We start from the raw sequence: 21,123 nt of genomic DNA, 5'->3' as shown, positions 1-21,123 counted from the left end.
TTGGAAGGAACCTCAAAGTTCATCTCCTTACACCTGCCAGGGACACCTTCCACCATCCCAGGCTGCTCCAAGCCCCAGTGTCCAGCCTGGGCTTGGGCTGCCCCTGGATCCACTTCCAGGGATCCAGGGGCAGCCAGAGCTGCCAGGGCCTGCCCAGCCTCAGGAATTCCTGTGCCAGCAGCTGGTGTCCATCAAGGAGGAGCTGGTGATGGGACTGGGGACTCCCGTGGGCTGTCCAGCCCTTGGGTCTCTGCCCCCAGCCCAGCACACCCCACGAGGGGTCCCCCCAACCCAAGCACTGCCCTCCTGCTGGGGAGGGGGCACATTCCAGCATTCCAGATGGATTCCCCAGCTGAGGTCCAGCTGCCTGGAAATCAAAGGATGCTCCAGCGAGGTGGAGACTGGGAAGAGCCCCGAGCACTGGGATCGCCCCATGGCACAGGATGGGGTGGCACTGGGACCACCTAAAGGTGTCCAGCTCTGCTCCCCAGAATGCCAGAGGTCCCTGCAGCTCCAGGGAAGAGGGAGGTGGATGAGTGGGCACCAGCAGGGTCACGCAGCTCTGCCACTTCGAGTCACTTTGACTCCAACCCCTGACTAGAGACCAAACCTGCCCTGCACAACCAGCACCCACCGCACCCCAGCCGTGGCTCCTGCACCCCAGGGGCACCCTGTGGGTGGCCCAAGGGCTCTGTAGGACGCGGTGCCTGCTCATCCTGCTGGCAGAGCCGCTTTCCTTGTCTTTCTTCCGTGTGTTATCTGGAGCCGTCGGAGCTGGCAGCTCCTGCCAGCGCTCGCGCAGCCTGACGTCGGCGCGGCTTGAAAGTGCGCGTGGCGTGTTTGATGTCAGGATTACCGGCTGGCTGTATTGTAAATGCTAAAATGAAATAAGAAGATTAGAGAAGAAAAGCGCCGCTCTGCAGCGCGCGCCTGCCGATTGCCTCCCGCCGGAGCCGCTGCCGAGGGCGGGGGGCGCGGGGGGGACCCGGCCCGCTGGCAACCAGCCCTGACAGGGAAAGGGTTAAAGGGGGCCCAGCAGCTTCCAGAGCGCTGGTGCTGCTGCCACCGAGCCGGGGGAGAGGTGGATGGAGCCCTTCCCACTCCCTGGAGTGCTGGGATTCTCTGGCTCATGTGAGTATTGATCCTGTCACCCCCCAGCTGGGTCCTGGCAGCCCCCCCAGCCCTGGGGCAGAGCGTGGCGGGGTGGCCTGGGGTTGGGTGGGTGTCTGCAGCCTCTGGCTGAGCTCTGCATCCCTTCCCAGCAACGAGGGCACGGCCGCCTCCCAGCCTTGGGAGCTGGCCTTAGGAGGGGAAAAGGCTCGTGCTGCCTCAGAGGGGGGTGAGGACCCTCTGAAGGTCTTTTCAGGGAAATCTTGGGGTTTCCAGAGGGCAGAGTGGTGCTCTCTTCTCCCTCACGTGGCTGGCAGGACATTTCTGAGCCCAGATCCAACGTGGAATGGGAATCAGGGATCAGGAATTTGGGCAACTGCACACCCCTCCTGCACCTCCTGCTCCCCCCACAAGCCTCCGTCACGGCCCTGCAGGAGAAAGGGAGGGAGGGAGGGAGAGCTGGCACAGGGTCAGGCCCTGCTGAGCCACTCTCCATCTCCTGCTGACGGCACCGCGCCCCCAGGCACCTCTGCCGGCACCCCGGGGCCCAGATCCAGGCACGCCAGGCTCTCTGTGGGCAGCAGGGCAGAGGATTTCAGCAGCAGCATGATTAGTCTTTATTTTGAGCTGTGCCCTTGGCCTCAGCGTGGCCGAGCTGTGCGCTGTCCTGCTGAGCCCAGTGCTGGAGGAGGAAGATGAGCTGGAAGCCACAGCAGGATTTTCCCTGCGGTTTTTGTTTTGTGCGTGTGGGGCACAGGGCTCAGCCTCACACACAGCCCCACATCCCTCCTGGCAGGATAAATCCTGGCCTTGCAGGGCACAACACCCTTGGCATGAACCCCCCACCCCGGCAGCGAGCCCACCCAGCCAGGGGCCAGCTGATCCCTCCAGGAATGCTGCGGGATCCCTGGCGCCCAGGACTCGATCCAACAGCCCGTGTCCGGCTGCCAGGGCATCCCGTGAGCCCTGGAGCAGGCAGGACAGCGGGATGGGACCCTTCCCTTCCCTTCCCTGCGGCGAGGAGCAGGCTGGCCCTGTGCCCGATCCGTGCCGGTACCTTCTCTCCCGCATCTGTTCCCAATCAAAGCCTCATTTCAGCCCGCCAGAAGGTTTTTCTCCTCCTGCTAACGAACGCTATTGTTTTCCCGATGTTTTCCCCAGCTCGGGAGCAGCGGCTCGGCCCCTGCCGGTGCCAGCTCTGCTCAGACACGTGCGGAGAGAGCCTCGAGCGAGATCCCGCTCTCTCCTGCCGAGACGGGAGCTGAATTCATCCCCTGGGCTGGAGCGGGGAAATGAGGCTGGTACCAGGAGGAGGCTGCGGGCGTCACCCCTTTGCCCCTGAGCTTGGTGCTGGCAGCGCTCGGTGCCCGGGTTAATGTCCCCACAGGGCTGCGGGGCAGGAGACCCCCATCGCCCCAGGCCAGGCTCAGCCCAGCATCACCTCAGAGCAGACCCTGCTCGCCCCCCACATCCCTCTGGATTTGCCAGGGATGGCCGGGGCTGGCTCTGTCCCCTGCGGGACTCACCCCTCCCGTATAGCCGCGGGGCTTCTGTTGCTTCTGCGTGCAATTAATGAGCTTTAATTGCCTGTAAACACATCCCCGGCAGCGCCAGAGCTGCCATGGGAAGGCGATGGAGTCGGGAAAAGGGAATGGGAAAAGGAACTCGTAGTAACTGTTGCTACGGCTGGACCGCACCGTTCCCAAACTGGGGCCGTGGCAGCGGCCAGCCCCGGGCAGGGGCACGGGGGGGTCAGCGCAGTCCCTGTGCCCCCACCCTCGGTGCCACCGACACCTCTGCGCCACAGCCCTGAGCCACGCGGGGCTCGGGCATCCCCCGAGCGGGGATGGGACTGCCTTCGGGGTCCCACAGAGGGGCTGGGGGCTTTGGGAGGGGTCCCTGCCCTCCCCTTCTCGCTGCGTTTTGGGTGCCACAGAGGGACTGTGGCTCTGGGGACAGTGGGGTCCCTGTCCTACCCCCCTGGCTGTGTTTGAGGTCCCGCAAAGGATAGATAGATAAGTATAAATAAGTATAAATATAATAAATAAAAAAGTAAATATAATAATAAGAAATAATAAAATAAAGTATATAAATACACATAAAAAGATATAAACTATATATAAAATATAATCTATATATATATATAGATCATAAATAATAGGTAGGGCTAATAAATAAGATAAAGTAGGGCTGGGGCAGTGGGCAGGGGTTCCTGCTTTTCCTTTTTCACTGTGTTTGGGATCCTAGGGAGGGGCTGTGGGGCTGGCAGCGCTGGGAAGGATCCCGGCCCTCACCCTCACCCTCTGGCTCTGTGGGACCCCCCGCAGAGGGTCTGTAGGGTTGGGGACAGTGGGGAGGGGGTGTCCCCTCGCTGGGCATGCACGTGGAACTAGTGAAGCCTGCCAAGGCCAGGGGCTGGCGGTGCCAGCAGGAGGAGGGAGCATGTAAATGCCATTTGCTAGCTCAGCGCCCTGTAACTCCGCCTGGCGCTGGGGCTTCAACACCACAGACAGCGCATTTTAACCACCCCGAGAGATCCCTGTCCCCAGCGCGGCTCCTTGGCCCTGCCCCGTGGCACAGGCGGGTGGCACTGCGTGTCCAGCGCCGCCCCCCGAGGTGCCACCGCGGCCTGGGGACCGATGTCACACCAGCCCAGGGTGACACCACACGGGACACATCACTCAGCCAGGGGTGGGAAGAGTCCCGAGGTGCCCACGGGGACTTGGACAAGCCCGAGGAGTGGCCCTGGAGGTTTAATGACACCAAGAGCTGCCCCTGGCTGGGGACAACCCCCGGGGCCAAAGCAGGCTGGGGATGAGCTGTCCTGGGAGAAGGAGCCGGGGGTGCTGGGGGTGAAAGCTGGACCTGCCCTGACCCAGAACCCCCAGCCCGGGGCTGGTCCCACAGCAGGGGAGGGGGATTCTGCCCCTGTGCTCAGGTGAGACCCCACCTGCAGAGCTGCCCCAGCCCCGGGCCCAGCACAGGGAGCACCTGGAGCTGCTGGAGCCAGGCCAGAGGAGGCTCCAGGATGAGCAGAGGGATGGAGCAGCTCTGCTGGGAGGAAAGGCTGCCACAGCTGGGAATGTTCACCTGCAGAGGAGAAGCTTTGGGGTGAGCTCAGTGTGGCCTTGCAGGACCTGCAGGGGCCAAGAAGAAAGATGGAAAGAGATGATTCCCAAGGGCTGGAGGGACAGGACCCAGGGAATGGCAGAGTTGGATGGGATCTTGGGCAGGAATTGTTCCCTGGGAGGGTGGCAGGCCCTGGCACAGGGTGCCCAGAGCAGCTGGGGCTGCCCCTGGATCCCTGGAAGTGTCCAAGCCCAGGCTGGATGGGATTTGGAGCAGCCTGAGATGGTGGGAGGTGTCCCTGCCATGGCAGGGGTGGGATGGGATGAGTTTTTACCAGGTTCCAGCGCTGCAATCCAAGGAAGTTTTGCTCTGAACTCTGGGTGTGGGAGCAGCAGCAGCGACACCCGCGCCGGGGATAAATTCCTGCCACAAAGTTTCTTTCCCTGCTAATTTTCTGATTAGCCCCTGTCTGATGCGCCGGCAGCAGCGCTCCACGGAGCTTATTCCGAGGCGGCGTAATCTTTGTAAGCAGCGAAGAGGGGCAGGGCCGGCGCTGAGCTGCCGGCAGACACAGCCCCGCGTCGGGAGGTAATAACTCTTCAGGGACTGACAAGCCGCCGGGAGGGCTGTGGAAATCCTTTCTGCGGATGAGCCGAGAGGATTCTCCCGCTATCCCCCTAAAGCCTGCGTGTCACCTAGTCCAATAAAAGGCATTATCGGGAAGGTGGGATTTTGTTCTGGCGTATCTCAGGCCTCCAGCCCAGCCCCGGCTCGGTTGGCTTTGCATGAGAAGGGGGTGGGTGCTGGGTGCTGCCTCCAGGGATGCTGATGGGGGGGGAGCTCCAAGCCGTTTTCCATGCCCGCTCTCCATCCTGCATTTTCACTGGCCCGTGGCCACCGGCCTGCAACACCCAGCCCTGCACCCTGGGAATGGCAGCACTGGATCTCAGCCCACCCACACTCCCATCTGCCTTCACCGGGGGAGTTCAGGGGGCTCACAGCAACCGGGTGGAGCCTCGGCTTCATCCTGCTCCATTCGTCAGCCCAGGGTGATCCCACACCGGGTAACCAGAGCCCAGCTCTGGACACAGCATTCCCAGGGCTGGGAAGTGTCTGGAAGGGCATGCTGGGGTTATCCCCCCAGAGAATGACAGAGCTCAGGGGGGCAGGGTGTCACCCCAGGGTGCTCCTGGCTGTCCCGTGCCCCCTGGATCCTGCCCCCAAACAGAAGATTCCCCAGGGATGGGCCATGTACACAGCCAGAGGGGACAGCAGCCGTAACTCCTGAGCCAGGAGCGGCTTCCCCGCTGCCACCCACCCTGTCACAGCCCCGGGAGGAGGGGACCGGGCACGTGCAAGGCCTGGCAGTGGCGGGAGCACCCACTCCTGCTGCGCCCGGCTAATTTACTGTGTCACTGCACGCCGCGCTAGCCAATAACTTTGAAATGATGTGGAGATTTGCAGCCAAACCTTCTCATAAAGAGATTTAGGAGGGTGACAAAGATAATTAAACATCCTTCCCCGAGTATTGACTTGCAGCTGAAAGGGGAAAAAATAACTACATTTTTCACAGTCCTTTTAAATCATCCTGATGCCCGGCTGGGGCTCTGTGCAAATAAGCCTTGGCCTGGCAACCGTGGGGCTGTGGGTGCCAAATCCCTGCCTGCCAGCTTGGGAATAATGTGGGGAGCGGGGATGTGGGAGTCTGGGGAGCCAGGGGTGGAGCAGGAGCCCAGGATGGGCAGGGAGGGATGCTCCAAAAGGGGGGACACGAGCCTGGCTGTCCCCTGAACAGCCCTGAGGGGGAGGATTCAGCTAAAACAAGGAGCAGGGGGGCAGGAGAGACAGGAAAGGGGGGGCACGGGGTCACAGAACAGGGACAGGAGGGAAGTGGCAGTTGTTGGAGGACATGAAGGAGCGGCAGAGGGTCCATGGGGACTCAGGAGATGAATCACAGCACAGCTTGCGTTGGAGGGGACCTTAAAGCCCATCTCATCCCAACCCTCCAGTGGATGGAGTCACATCATCCACGGGACCTTCTGAGCCGCCTGCAGCGGGACAGAGCTGCTGTGGCACCCCCGGGAGCCCACCCCATGTCCTGCCCTCCCCGGGGCTCTCGAGGGCAGAGCCGAGGCCAAACCTCATCGCATGGATGAGCAGGAGAACCCACCCCACCCTCCCTGTGGGCAGCGCCAGCCCCTGGCAATGTGCCCTCCCGTGCTTTTGCCACCGGTGCCACCCTGCTGGGACCCAGCGGGGCTGGAGACGGGGCCGTGCAGGGTCCCAGCTCCGAGGACTGCGTGGGGCCAGCCCACACACACGGACGCTTTTCCTGACGCCACAAACTCCCCAAGTGGCAACAAAAGCCGCGCGTTAAAGCCGGAGGTCCCGGGCGCAGGATGTCCCTGCTGTCCCCGCTCTGTCCCCGCGCTGGGGGGCTCGGGGTGCCTGAGATTGGTGGGTTGGGCTGCTCGGAGCTGCCAGGAAGGAGGAAAAATTCCGGGAATTTTTCATCCCGTCCTCGGTTGAACGGTAAAATTAGGGAGAGCGTCCCCCACCTCAGCCCAGCTGGTGGCATTTGCTGGGGGGGGACGCTGCTGGTGGCCTGCTCCTCTCTTGTCCCTCGGCTTGTCGCTGTCCCTGGCCGCTCCCTGGTGCTGGCCGTGTCGCTGTCGTGCGTGGAGCACGAGTGACATCCAGTGGGACAGCAGCAGACTGCACACGCCGGCCCGGGGGTGTCACCCGTGCGGGGGACAGCGCTGTCCCCAGGGGAACAGGCGCTGCCCGATGGGTTTGTAGGGGGGGTTTAACTTGGTGGGGGCATAGCTGGGGGGCGGGGGGGAAGGGGCCAAAGCTGTGGGGGTCTCTCTGGGGTCTCCCCAGGACCTAACTTTGGGGTTTTGGGGTCTCACTGGGGCTCTGGGATCTCTCCAGGCACTCAGGGGTCCCTTCATCCTAGAGTAGGGGTCTCTCCAGATGTCTGGGGGTGTCTTCAAGCATCTGGGGGGTCCCTGGTGCCCTGGAGTGTCCCCTGCAGCCCTGAGGCTCTGGGGTCTCTCCAGGCACCAGGATCCCTGCAGGTTTTTGGGATCACCAGGGCTCTGGGGTCCCACTGGGGCTCTGGAATCTCTCTAGGATCTTGTCCTTGTAACTTTGGGGTCCCATTTGGGTCCCTGGGCTCGCTGCAGCCCCATGGCTCTGGTGGCCCCTGGGACCCCCGGGATCTCTGCAGCCCTGAGGCTTTGGGATCTCACCAGAGCCCCTGGGGGTCCCCACAGCCCTGAGCAGTTCCTGAAGTCCTGGGACTCTGAGACCACCCTCAGCTCCTGGAGCACCTGCAGGCCTGGGGCTTTGGGCTCTCCCTCTGTAGCCTCAGCATGTTTGGTGCCTTGCACCTCTCCTGGGTCAGGATCTCACGTTTCCCTGGCATTCCTGCCTCTGTCTGTGTCCCTCAAAGACCCTGATGTCCCTCAGGTATTTACCACCCTCCTGCTCCTGCCCTGGGACCCCCCTCACCTCTCAGCCCCATCTCCTGGTGCAGCTCTAAGCCCTCCTGGCTGCTCCAGCTGGGTTTCTCTGGGACAAGAAACTCTCAACCCGTCTTTTGCTTTTCCTCCTGACTCCCTTGTTCATTCCCTGGGGGACCAACCCTGATGGAACAAGGATCTGAGGGGACTCAGTGCTGTGGTTCACATCAAGCCAAACCAGAACCATTTTCTGTAGGAAAAACATTTTCATTCCAATTTGCAAAGGCTTTCAAAGGCAATTCTCAGAGGAGCAGGAGCAGTCACTGCAGAGGGGATTGGATGTTCTTTTCCAGCTCTGGAGAGGCTGGAAGCCCCTCCTGCTGAGGCATCCAAGCTCATTAATGGAGCTGTGAACACCCACATGCAATGCCCTGCAACCCCACTCCCAGCATGGAAATCCCACATCCCAGCTATGGAGTCTGTAAAGACACTTGGAGGGTTTAAAATGGACCTGGAGGATGAAAAGAGGAGCAGGAGGAGGAAGGGATGGGTAGGACACAGACAGGACAGAGCTGGGTACTCCCTGACCCCACCAGGCTCTGCAGAGGCTCCACTCGGGGCATGGAGGGATCCCTGGAGCTGCTGGTGTGACTGTCCCCTGTGCCATCCCCACACAGGGACAGCCTGGCCAAGAGCAGGACCCAGCCCAGGGAACGAAGCTGCAGCTCCCAGGATGGGAAGGATGGGATTGTTAGACCTCAAGGGCACATCACAAAATCACCTCTGAGATCAAAGAATCATCGTAATCCCAGAATGGTTTGGATTGTCATGGCTACCCCATGACAGAAGGGATCTTAAAGCTCATCCCATCCCACCCCTGCCATGGCAGGGACACCTCCCACCATCCCAGGCTGCTCCAAGCCCTGTCCAGCCTGGCCTTGGGCACTGCCAGGGATCCAGGGGCAGCCCCAGCTGCTCTGGTCACCCTGTGCCAGGGCCTGCCCACCCTGCCAGGGAACAATTCCTGCCCAAGATCCCATCCAACTCTGCCATTCCCTGTGTCCTGTCCCTCCATCCCTTGTCCCCAGTCCCTCTCCAGCTCTCCTGGAGCCCCTTCAGGCCCTGGCAGGGGCTCTGAGCTCTCCCTGGATCCTTCTCCTCTCCAGGTGAGCACCCCCAGCTCTCCCAGCCTGGCTCCATGGCAGAGGGGCTCCAGCCCTTGGAGCAGCTCCAGCAGGTCTGAGGTCACTGAAGACAAATTAAACAAGACATGACAGAGGCAGCATTAACGTGTGGCTCCACACTGCTCACACTGACCTTTCTCCTCCCTTGGGCAGCTCCCAGCAGCCCCACCCAGATCCAAACCTTGGCTCCAGAAGAGCCAAAGGTGGTGTTGAAGGGGTTGGTTGGAGCCCTGAGCACTTCCAGGGGGGACAGGGAACCCAGCTGGGCCCAGCCTGCAGGGGGACCTGATGGTTCCATCCAGCTCCCGGGTGGCTGTGTGGTTTTCCAGCTCCAACGCTGAGCCCAGGAGCTGCTGAAGAAGGGAAGAAAGAACTTTCCATTCAAGTCTCCAGCTGGAAGAGCCAGAGAGAGAAATGCTGCCACATCCCAGGTGCAGAGCAGGGCTGGTTCCACCTCAGTGGTGCTGTGCAAGCAGCTGCTCCTTCCCATGAAGCATGGGGAGCTCCTCCCTCCCAGGACTGCAGTGCCCTCCCTTTCTTCACCCCATGGACATGCTTTGGATCTCCAGAGCCCCCAGCCTCGGGTCCCACCACCTCACACATCCACACGAGGCCTCTCCAGGCTGTATGTGGGTGAGAGTCCCAGGGACACGCTCACACACCCCGTGGCACACTGCGGCAATGGGGCCGGACAACTCTGGGCCATAAATCTGTCTGGCCAGGCCTGCTCCCTGCTCCGCAGCCTCAAGGCCACCCCAAGGTCTTTCCAAGGCAGGATCTGCCCCTCCCTTCCAGCTGCAGCAGCTCTGTCCCTGGAGCATCCCGAGCTGGGGAGCGCAGCCCCACGGAGAGCCCGTGTGCCTGGAGGGGCAGCCCCAGGCAGCCCCCTGCCCCAGCAGGGCTCTGGGAGCAGCTGAAGCTCTCTAGCTTGCTCCCTGCTCTCCTTCCCATGAGTTTTCCCTATTTCTAACAGTGCCCAGCTGGGCCCAGCTTCAGAACCAGGGCTGTTCCCAAATCTCATCACAGGTTGGGTGAGGAGGGAATTGCACCCTTGCCTTGCAGGAGAGGCTAATCCAGGGGGAAATGGGTGTGTGAGTGACTGAGCCTCATTCCAGGTGGACTTCAAGAACCCCAAAATTCAAGAGGAACCTTGTGGACATCAACAAGATGGGAAAGATAACCCAGAGTTTCAGGCAGGTTGGGGACCTGAGCAGGATCCCAGTGAAAGGAACTGGGAAAAGGTCCTGGATAAAGTGGACAGGAGGATGGACAAATGGGACAAGCTGCATCCTGAGCAGCATGAGGGGGATGTGGCCCCCAGCCTGGGTCCTCTGTGCAGCACCAGGGAACCCCAAGCTCCGTGCTCAGAGTGGTTCCCAGTCCAGGGAGGGACGGAGGGGTTGGGAAAGGACCAGCAGATGCTGCTGGCAGGGCTGGCAGAGAGGTGGGCTGGGATCCACCAGCACCCTGCACTGGGGACAGAGGCAGTTCCTCTCAGTATGGCATGGCTGGCACCAAAGGACAAGGGACATTCACTGCAGCTGCAGGCTGGGCAGTAGAATTGATATTTTCTCCCGGGAAGGTGGCACAGCTGTGGGACCGAGGTGGGCAAGACCACCCTTCCAGGCTGGGTTAAGCCATGGGTGACCTTTCCTGTGCTGGTGCACAGATGGGAGGGGGGGCTGGACACCCCCAGGGGTGCATCCTGCTGTGAGGCAACCTCCAATTTCTTTCCCTTCCCACGCCAGAGCCCACTCCAAGCCCCAGGACACTCTGAGAGCCGAGGCCCTGTGCACCGGACCGTGCCCCCAGTCCAGGGCCCGCTCTGGCCCACATCCCGGGGCTGCATCAGCTGATCCTCCCGGGCAGCCGGTGCTGCAAAATCAGGCACAGAGATTGCTGGGGCGTTGGCGAGGGGACGGCAGGGGTGGCAGCACGGGGGGCTCGGGGAGCCGGGGGCAGCTGTGCCCTGAAAGCCGAGCCACCTGCGTGCTGCTACCTGCTGAATAATAGAGGAGCTGACAGTCAGCGGAGAGAAATGTGATGCTGGAGAGCCAGCCCGGGGAGACATCTGAGCTCCCGGCAGCTGCGATAGCAACTGCAGCCAAGGAGCCTTCCAGCCCCGCGCGGCGTGGCCGGGCTGCCTGCGGCTCCTGCCCATCCCGGCTCCGGGGCCCGCTGCAGGGGCACGGGCTGGGCGCTGGCAGGATGATGTGAGCCGCAGCGGGCACCCAGCGAGGCACAGCTCAAGGGCAGAGCTGGGTTTCCCGGGAGGGGAGGCGGAGGCTGCCCGCAGGCGGTGCCCGCGGCCGGGGGCAGCAGCTCAGCCCCATGTCCAGAGGAGGGGAGATGGTTTATATCCCTGATGATTCCGACTTCAGCTCCTTCAGGGATCAGTGCGAGAGCCTGGAGGGCTGGCACTGTCGGTACAACAAGGCTGGCGTGACCGTGTGGAGTCAGGGCCAGGAGGAAAGCTGCACCGTGCAGAAAATCAAGGTAAGCAGACGCTTCCCTGCCCCAGCCGTATGCCCGGCGGCTCCCGAGGGTCCCTGGGGACTTCCCCATGCTGGAGATGCACAGTCCGGCCTGCCGGGGGGTTTTTCTGCCCACAATTCCAGGGCTGGCAGGGTTAGACCCCCAAAGGTGCTTCCCAGCTGCTCCACCGGCTCCCGCCGCCCGTCCCGGGGCTTTACCTGCCGGGATCCCCGCAGCCTCCTGCCCTGTGGGCTCACGTGGTGGCTGCCCCCGACCCCGACACAGGCGGGAAGGCCCTGGGATCGATTACAGTATGGAGATGGCCTTGCCGGGAGCCCCCGGACACGAGCCGGGCTCGTAGGATGAGTCCCTGGGGTCCTTTGCCCAGCTCTGCCCTCCTGGGGCACATCCCCTCACATCCTCACGGGATGAGATCCTGTAGGAGCCCCAGGTGCTGCTTTGGGAGGTTTGTGGCTTGTCTGGGGTGCTGCAGAGGGACAAGGAGGTTCAGCCATCTCTCAGGTACCTTGTCATCCATCAGCACAGCCCCGGTGACGCTGCCAGGTGGGCCTGGGCACACCAGGAGTGGCTGCAGGGTGCTGGGGGCACAGGGTGAGCCCATGGTGGCTCTGGCTTTTCTGGTGACTGAGAATCCTGGCTCTTGGGCCAGGACACGATCTGCCAAAGGCAGGAGAGGCAGAACATCAAACCTCCAGGACAGCCCAGCTGCTGGAGAGCGTTCAGCCAGGAGGGTTGGCATGGCCTGGAGAGCAGGGAAGGCACAGGGAGGTGGGGAGGAGGGAACAGGAGGCTCTCCCACCGCTGCCCTGAGCACAGAACACACAGCAGCGCCTCTCCTGCAGCACAAGGAGGAGCTGGGCACACGCTGCTGCCGTGGACAGAGACCCTTCAGGGCCGGGGGGAGGAGCAGAGCAGCACTCTTGGCAGAGCTGCAATACACATTTCCCTTCTGCCATGAGCCAGGGAAGAGCTTCTGCACCTGGATTAGGGAGCATCTAGGCCAGCTGGGCATGCAGAGCAGCAGGGAGTGCTGAGGGGACAGGCCAACACCTCCTTGAAAAGCCCTGGTGACTGCAGCAGGTCCTGACACCTGGGAAGAAGCAAACATCACATTCCTCTCCCAAAAGGAAGCTCCGGGACACTGTGGGCTGCTGTGTCACCTCCATCCCTGGGAAGGACATGGAGAATGTGCTCCTGGAAGCCGTGTCCCAGAGGAGGAGGGCGGTGGGGACAGCAGCAAGGACCTGCCAAGGATAAATCACGCCTGAGCAGCCTGATTGCCTGTGCAGGGAGAGGTCTGGCTCTGTGGGCGAGGGCAGATCCAGCAGGTCCAACCTTGGACAGGGCTTCCTGAGGTCTCGGTGTCGCCACATGGGTGAGATCTGGACTGGAGAGGTGGGTGTTGCTCAGAGTGACCAGGACAGGCTGGCAGGAAGCCCTGGAGTCCAACCCTCGGAAGGAGTGCAGTTATGTCCCCCCTGCCACCGCTGAGCCCCAAGGAGAGGGGACCCCAGGCGGGTCCAGGGGAGTCAGGGACCATCACCCAGCCTGGTTCAGTGCAAAAATGGGATTTTTTCCTGCCCTGGAGGGCGCCTGGGTGCGGTGGAAGGGTTGGCACTGCCCGGAGTCCCTTCCCAAAACATGGGATGGAGGATGCCAGCCAGCCCGAGCTGCACAGTCAGCAGAACCTCAGGAGAGCCTCGCTCTGCCCGTTAACTGAGGGAGTTAATTATCCCAGAGATCCCCTGAGCAGCTGGAGCTTTGGATTTTTTCCACCTACATCCCTGTGGATGGGTCTGGGCTCTGTGCTTTCCCCATCCCACCTGCTGTGCCTGGCAGGGCTGTTCATCCGAGCCCTGAACAGGCTTTAGTGGGGAAATTTTGGGTGCAAGACCGCGATGGTCCCTCTGCGACAACCGGAGCTTCCAGGAGGCCCATGAGCTCCACCTGCAGCTGGAAAAATCCCTCACCCTGCAGCAGGAGCAGCTCCAGACCCAGCTGGGAGGCTGCAGGAGGAGCAGGAGGAGGGGGCTGGGTGCTCCCACGCTCCCCCCGGTGCTCTGGGGACTGCAGCACACTCCGAGCCCGGCCTGGGCACGGGTCCAGCATGCCGGGCACTAAACCAGACCCGGGCCACCAGGGGAAAGCTCGCCCGAGATTGATGGGACCTGCCGCGCTCAGAGGGCCGTCTCCGGTTACACGGCACCTCATCAAAGATGCAAGGGCTCTAACGAGGAGCAGATGACATCTCCCTCCTCCCAGCCGCCTTCATCAATAATGCACGGCTGGCGCGGCCGGGCAGCTCCGGGGCTCCGGTTACAGCCGGGCCCCCCGGGAGCGGACCCCGCACCCCAGAGCATCGTCAAGGGGCACGGGCAGCCCTTTGCTAGCCCTGCAAGGACATGGGGTAGGGGACAGGCACCAAAGGGGGGCAGTGGCAGAGCTTTCCTGCGTGACCTTGCCAGCTGAGCATGGGGTTTTCTGCCTCAGGGTCTGAGATTCATGATGGAAATCCAAAAAGGGTTTGGGGAATGTGCAGAATTTCCCATGGGACGTTTAAGAAAGGACCCCAGGAAGGGAAAGGGTGGGGGATTAAGGTGCTTTGCTGAAAGGTGGTCGGTGCCCATCCCTGGCCATGTCCTACAGCTGATCCCTGCAGCCTGTGGCGTTTTCCTATGCCTTTTATTTTTTGCCAAGAACTCTCTGGGACACGGGAACTCCCTCTGCTCTGGGTACCGAGGGATGTCCAAGTGCCAGCTGCTGTATTGGGGACCACAAATCATCAGGGCCTGTGTCCTTTGGCCACCGGGACCATCTGTTTGAGGGCACAGGGTTGTTCTGGCCCCACTCAGCTGCAGGAGTGGTGGCTCCGGGGCTGTCCTGTATCACATGTGCCAGAGCATCCTCCATGGGCAGGGGACAGCCCAAAGTCCTCGTCCCTGAGGTGGGAGCAGCTCCGGGGATGGCTGCTGCCCCCCGCCCCTCTCCCCACAGACCCGCATCTCCTGCAAGGACGTTCCTGCCGAGACCCTCTATGACGTGCTGCACGACACCCGCTACCGCAAGAAATGGGACTCCAACATGATCGAGACCTACGACATCGGCCGCCTCACCGTCAACGCTGATGTTGGATACTACTCCTGTGAGCAGCCCCTGAGACCCCCGAGAACCCCCTGCCCAGCCCCAGGCCCCCGTGGGTGCGCAGGGGGGGCTGGGGTTAACAGGATGTGCCCGCAGGGAAGTGCCCGAGCCCCCTGAAGAACCGTGATTTCGTCACGCTGCGCTCCTGGCTGCCCCTGGGCAATGACTACATGATCATCAACTACAGCGTCAAGCACCCGGTGAGCCCCCGGCTGCCCCCAGCCCCGGCAGGGCTCCCCGCGGCATGGGCAGGGCTGGGCAGGCTCTGAAGAGCTTGGAATCTCTCCCCAGAAATACCCACCGAGGAAGGATTTCGTGAGGGCCGTGTCCCTGCAGACCGGGTACCTGATCAAGGCCAATGGGGACGGTGCCTGCATCCTCTATTACCTCACCCAGGTGGACCCTCGTGGTGAGTGCCCGCAGGAGGGGAGCTCAGAGCTCAGCCTCCTGGCTCTCCATCACCCAGGCACCCAGGAATGAGGAGGAAGTGGTGTCCACCCCAGCCCTGGGGGTGCTGCGGGCTCCTGGTGCCTCCCCTGGGGCTGGCCCTGCTGCTCCCAGTGACGAGGGCTTTGGGCTCTTGCAGGGTCGCTGCCAAAGTGGGTGGTGAATCGCGTGTCCCAGTTCGTGGCACCGAAGGTAAGGAAGGGGACACATGGCTGGTGGTGGGAGTCACGGGCAGCGGGGATGAGCTGCCCAAATTTCCCCTGGCTGGGGCCAGGATGGGTGATCCAGGGCCCACAGGGTGGGTGCTGGATGACCCAGGACACTGAGGATGGATGCTGGAAGGCCCAGAACTCATGGGACAGATGCTGGGAGATGCAGAGCTCAGAGAACAGGTCCTGGGTGATCCAGGACCTTCAGGACAGGTGCTGCATGGTCCAGAGCTCACAGGACGGGTCCTGAGTAATCCAAGGCTCACAGGATTGGGATGCAGGGCTCCTGGGATGGGTGCTGAGTGATGCAGGGCTCCCAGGATGAGCTCTGGGTGCCACAGAGCACACACTGGGCATGTTGCTGGGGCAGCTAGGCCCTCATCCCCTCCCAACACCCCAAAACCTGCAATGGGGGAGCTGGGAGCCATGCTCACAGCCCAGGGCGCCCCAGCCCCAGCCCCACTGTGCCCACAGGCGATGAAGAAGATCTACAAGGCTGGGCTGAAGTACCCGGAGTGGAAGCGCCGGCACGACCCCGAGTACAAGCCCTGGGTGTACCCCGAGCAGAACACGCTGCCCAGCGTCAGCCTGGCCGAGCTCTCCGTGCAGCATGCGGATTCCCTGGAAAACATCGACGAGACCGGGCTGCCTGAGGAGCACCTGAGCACCAGCGACCACGAGGCCTGAGCCCTCCGTGCAGGGGAATCCCCTCAGCAGCGAGGCTTGGCACCCAGGGGGCACAGCTGGGAATTTGGCTCCCTGCTTCCCAATAGTCACATCTGCTCTCCAGCTCCTTCATCACTGACCCCCCTCCACCTCCCTGCCCAGGCAGTGGGGAAATGTCCCGTGGGATCTGCATCACAGGGAGGGTGGGCAGCCTGGTGCTCCCTGTGCCCATGGAGGTGTCCCCGCAGGAGACAGCGCTGGCAGCGCGTGTTCCGAGAGGCTGAGGTGGGCAGGAGCTTTCCTGGCTCCAGGATATGGCTCTGTAAGACCCTCAAAGACCCAGAAGTGGGGGTTCTGTGAGGCTCCCTGTGTGCTCAGGTTTTGCAGCAGCACAAGGTTTGGATTGACCCCATCCAGCCTGAGGTCCAGCTCTGCCAACCCCAAGGTCAGGCTGGACCCACTCCAGCTCTCCACTCCCCTCCAAGCTTAGTGTGACCCCTCCCCATCTCAGGGAGCCCTCCCAGGTCCTCTCCTGAGCACCAGGCTCACCTCTGCAGGCTGGCTCTAGCCCAGCTGGCTCTGGGGACCCCTTCCCCTGGTGGTTTGTGGGGTTTGTCCTGGCAGTGGGGTCTTGGGCCTCCCATGTCCCCACTCCCCCAACGATCGCCGCTGCTGTGGCACAACAATAAAGGGGTTGGTGTGTGTGAGAGCTCATGGGGCTGGCACAGGATGGGGAGGGGGCTGGCACGGAGCCCACCCAGAGGCAGCCAGGTCTGAGTCAGACAGGAGGGCCCATCCATGCAGCCCCAGCACCCTGGGGTGACCCTCAGCAGGGACAGAAGTGGCCACAGCAGGACAGGACAGAGGGATGCTGGGCTCTGCACCCCCACGTGAGCGCACGTGGGCACGGGGCAGCTTCCACCGGACAACGGGAAGTTGGTCTAGACAGGCACTGCCGTGGGAATACGCTGACAAATGAGGGATTTTCCACCCACTCCTCGCCCCCACCCTCCGAGGCTGCTGGAGGCAGCTGGGTTCTGTCCCCAGCTGGGTTTGAGCCTGGTCTGTGCAAGGTCAGTGCAAATGGGGATGTCACTGCAGCTTTTGGGGTCCCTCTAGCCCAGCTTCACACCCCTGGGCCCCCTGACACCCTGGTCCCCCTCCAGAGCTGCCCTGTGTGTGCTTCCAGCACACCTGGAGCTTTTCTCCACCCCAATATCTCAGGAATGGATATTTGCTGTCCCCCTTTAGCCACCCTGTGAGGTCAGAAATGTCCCCTGTGCTTCTTTGGGAGACATCACACACACCTGCAGAGTGCTGGGGAGGGGACAGCAGGTCCTGGCTGTCAGGACAGCTGGATCCCGGGCTTTGCAGCTGGGCTGGCTGCACAGAAGCCACCTTGGAAAGGAAAATGTAGAAAACAAGGACAGGGAATGTGCAGCTCGCACCTCACCGCACACAGCGACAGCTGCTCCGTCTCCACTCTGCTCCCATCTCTGGCAGCAGACAGGGATTATTTTACCTGTCAAAAGACACATCCCAGCCCCAAATTGCCCCAAAACCACTTTGGCAGAGCTGGGAACGGTGGAAAATCACCCCCGGGTGCTGCCCTGATGGGGCAGAGCCCAGTGGCAGCCGAGCCCGCAGGGTGCTGGGGTAGAGACCCAGCCTCAGCCCTGCGGGGAGCAGCCTCATCCCTCGGCATTCCCTGGATGTTTCTCCGCAGGATCCGGGCTGCAGCTCTGGCAGGGGGTTATTTTTAGCCAGCCCTGAGTGGGAGGAGGAGCTGCTGCCTGAGCAGTGAGAGCCCCAGGGAAAGCTGTGCCGGGCTGGGTGACACCTCAGCCGGGATGTGGCCCAAAATGAGCAGGATGGCGGTGGCACAGGGGCTGTCCCTGTCGCTGCTCCGCATCCAGCGGGCTGCAGGAGAGCTTCTGGCCCCCCGTACGAGCCAGGGCGAAACTGGCGGGGCACCGTGGGCTGCCAGCAGCCCCAGCACGGTGATTCCTTTCGGAACGATGTGGTTTTCCTGTGGCACAAACAGGAAAGGGACCGGCCACCGGCATCCCGAGCGAGGCACGGCGCAGGGCAGGGTGCGAGGGGCTCGGAGCCCCCCGGGGGCCCTCGCTGGGATTTTGGTGGCCCAGAGCCCGGTGGGGTGAGGGTCAGACACGCGGGGGCTGCGGCCTCGTACGAGAGCCCAGCTGGGCGCTTTTCCTGCCCGGCTCCGAGCGCAGAGATTGGAAAGGAAACGGGAAGCTGCTGCTGGACGGGAGATTAGCCCGGAGGCGGTGATGTCAGCCGCCCCTGATGGATCGGGGGCAGCGGGAGCGTGGCACGGGCCCCATCCTGGCCACACACCGTGTCCAGCGTGCCCCCGCTGGGGCAGGATGTGACTCCATCCCTGGATCCCGTGATTTGCGTCTCCTGAGCTCATGGGTAGGTCTTGGGCAGGTTTTTGTCCCAGGCCAGGACTCTGATTCCAGCGAGGAGCCCCCCCAGCAGCCTCATGGACTGGCCTTGAGCAGGGTTTTTGCCTGGAGAGGTCCAGCAGATTTCCAAGACTCCAGTTCCTCCCTCCCAGGGGCTGAGCTCTGTGCTGTGCCCTGCAGACCCTCCAGGCTCAGTCGCAACCCCACATTTCCAGATGTCCAATGCCACATTTTCCTCTCTAGGGATGAGCCTTGAGTGTCCCTCACCCTGTCCTGCTCCCACCATCACCCCACACATCCCCCAGCATGAACCTGCTGGGTGGGGCTGCAGGTAAAGCAAAAACTGCCCCAAAAAGCAAAAGGTGATGTCTGGGGAAGGATGGAAGGAGAGGGAGGGAGGAAGAAAAGGAGGGAGGAAGGGTGGGAAGGAGGATGGATGGATGGATGGATGGATGGATGGATGGATGGATGGATGGACGGACACAGGGATCCTGAGGCACAATGGTCCTGGGTACTGCCCAAAAAAGGGAAGGATCCACCCTTCACTTTGATGTTTGCTTCCTCCAACCCCTGCCAGCAGCATCTCAAAGCCCAATCCAGCCCCGGGGGGATTCTGATCCTTCCCATCTGCCTCCTGCAGGGAGCTGTGTGACCATGGCAGGACAGGGCTCTGTGCCTCTGCCCAAGGATGCTGAAATATAAATATAAATATAAATATAAATATAAATATAAATATAAATATAAATATAAATATAAATATAAATATAAATATAAATATAAATATAAATATAAATATAAATATAAATCCCATCAGCAGGCTGGCAAACACCGGGAGCAAGGGGAGGCTTTGAAACATGCTCTGCAGAGCGTGGGCTGATAGGAAGCCCTGGGGAAACATTCCATCCTGGTGCCCTATTGTGCCCTGCTCCGGGGTGGCCCCATGGCTGGGGGATGATCTGGATGGGTTCTGGGAAGGAGAACTCCCCCTTGGGAATCAGGTGCTGGGGCTCAGCAGAGGTGCTTGAGCAGGGGACTCCTCCTGCCACGGGAACACAGCCCCAAACCTGGGAATTAGGTGACTGTGGAGGGAGAAGGGAGCAGTGGAAAAGGTTTTCTGCACCAAACTGCCCTGGCAGCAGCCATCAGGGTGTGGGAGCTAGACCTTGTCCTTGCTCACATCAACCCTATCAGGACAGTGACTTGCCATCGTGAGGATGTGCCAGGGACAACATTTCCCTCCCCTGCAGCCCAGCCCTGCCCTCCTGGCAGCAAGGAGGAGCGCTGCTCCCAGCAGCAAGTCCTGAGGGGTCTCAAAAGCACTGCCAGCAGGTCAGGGAGAGATCCCGCCCCTGTGCCCAGCCCTGGGGACACCTCTGGAGTGCTGTGTCCAGCTCTGGATGCTCAGCACAGCAGGGACAGGAGCTCCTGGAGCTGAGGAAGGGCCTGGAGCATCTCCGTGCCCAGGAGAGGCTGAGGGAGCTGGGGCTGCTGAGAGCACCCAGCTGAGAGGGGCCCTCAGCCCTGGGTGTCCTTGGATGGTCCTGGGTGTCCCTGAGTGTCCCTGGGTGTCCCTGGGTGTCCCTGGGGTGTTCCTGGGATGTTCCTGAGTGTCCCTGGGTGCAGGAAGGGTCAGAGCAGGGAGAGGCAGAACTGCTGCCCTGGGCAGTGCCCAGTCCTGAGCAAATTGTGCAGAGAAGCTGTGCAGTCTCCCCACTGGGGATATTCCAGAAGCCTCTGGACACAATCCCGTGCTCTGAGCTCTGTCTGAGCAGGGATTTTGGACCAGAGGAGCCACTGTGGATCCTCCCAGCCTGTCTCTGCCCTGGATTCAGTTTGTGGAGATGCTGCAGGGTGCCAGACTGTGCTTCACTGCTGCAACGCCTGCAGCACAGCAGGACAGAGATGGTGACAGATCAGCTGTGCTCTGTCCCTCCCATTCACACCACAGACCTCAACCTTCCCAAGAACAGCAGGGACAAACAGCTTCCTCTAAGAAGCAGAGGGATGGCACGGTGTGCCCCGCAGCCCCTGCACACCCTGAGGGTCCCCGAGCACCCTGAGTGTCTCCACACCCCACCCACAAGGGGTTCCATGGGGTCACCGGTGCCGTGCCCAGCCCAGGGGACGTGTCACTCCCTGCTGGAGTGGGAAAGGGGAGGAAGGCAAAAGCCTTGCCAGCCTCGTGCTGAATTCTGCTTCTGCTTTGCCTGTGGTGAGAAGCTGCCTCTCCCCACTGAACTGCAGGCAGGGGTCTGTACAGGGGGGCTCTGCTCCTTCCCCACCCTCACAATGGCTCCTGGGGGCACTGCAGCGGCAGGGAACGACCTGCCTGGGTTGGAGTGAGGATGTCCTCAGCTCTGGACCCTCACAGGGCAGGGAGAGGTTATCAGCCATGGCATGAGGAGTGAGATATCGGCCTTTGACACCCTCAAGGTTGGGAAACAGCTGAGCTGCACCAGCCGCCAGCCCTGCTGGGGCTTTTGCAAGAGGTGTTGCGTTAAAAGCAGCTGCGGTGAAAGCTCAGGCTCCTTGCAGGAGAGAATCCCTCTGGATGTCCCTCTTCCACCGAAGCCCCTGCTGGCATCCTGCCCCGCAGCTCACTCCGCATCCCCCTGCCCGCGGGGCACCAGAAGTGGGATGAGGCGCTGCATTCCCGGCATCCCCACAGCACAAAGGTTTGGACGGTCCCAAACCTTCACCCACGCGGCCCCGGTGCCCTCCCAAGTCCCCTCATCAGCATGAATATTTTAGCCTGTTTTCCCCGCTTTGGCCCAAAGGAAGGCAGAGCCCGGCTGAGGGACAGGACACAGCACAGCGTCATTCCTGGGAAGGGACAGGACAGAGGGTGGGACAGGGATGGGGACCAGAGGGTTGGCCTGGAGGAGGGACCGGCAGTGGGAGG

General features: G+C 61.8%; 1 protein-coding gene across 1 annotated transcript; it reads left to right on the top strand.

The window, feature by feature from the left end:
* Positions 1 to 11,161: 11,161 nt before the first annotated feature.
* LOC131584058 (START domain-containing protein 10-like) lies at positions 11,162 to 15,810 on the top strand. Its single transcript, XM_058848810.1, has 6 exons — positions 11,162 to 11,326; positions 14,321 to 14,468; positions 14,564 to 14,667; positions 14,759 to 14,876; positions 15,054 to 15,106; positions 15,598 to 15,810. The coding sequence occupies exons 1-6, from the start codon at positions 11,162 to 11,164 to the stop codon at positions 15,808 to 15,810; spliced, it is 801 nt and encodes a 266-aa protein (XP_058704793.1).
* Positions 15,811 to 21,123: the final 5,313 nt, after the last annotated feature.

The sequence above is a fragment of the Poecile atricapillus genome, chromosome 13 (genome assembly GCF_030490865.1).
Source record: "Poecile atricapillus isolate bPoeAtr1 chromosome 13, bPoeAtr1.hap1, whole genome shotgun sequence".
Lineage (NCBI taxonomy): Eukaryota > Metazoa > Chordata > Aves > Passeriformes > Paridae > Poecile > Poecile atricapillus.
Note: the sequence above shows the minus strand (reverse complement) of the source record. Positions and strands in the feature narration are given on the sequence as shown.

Bases quoted from the DNA above. Each gene is read 5' to 3' on its own strand.
- LOC131584058 (XM_058848810.1), top strand. From the start codon at position 11,162: ATGTCCAGAGGAGGGGAGATGGTTTATATCCCTGATGATTCCGACTTC. The intron at 14,469-14,563 runs GTGAGCAGCCCC...ATGTGCCCGCAG, and splicing joins TGATGTTGGATACTACTCCT to GGAAGTGCCCGAGCCCCCTG. The intron at 15,107-15,597 runs GTAAGGAAGGGG...CTGTGCCCACAG, and splicing joins CCCAGTTCGTGGCACCGAAG to GCGATGAAGAAGATCTACAA.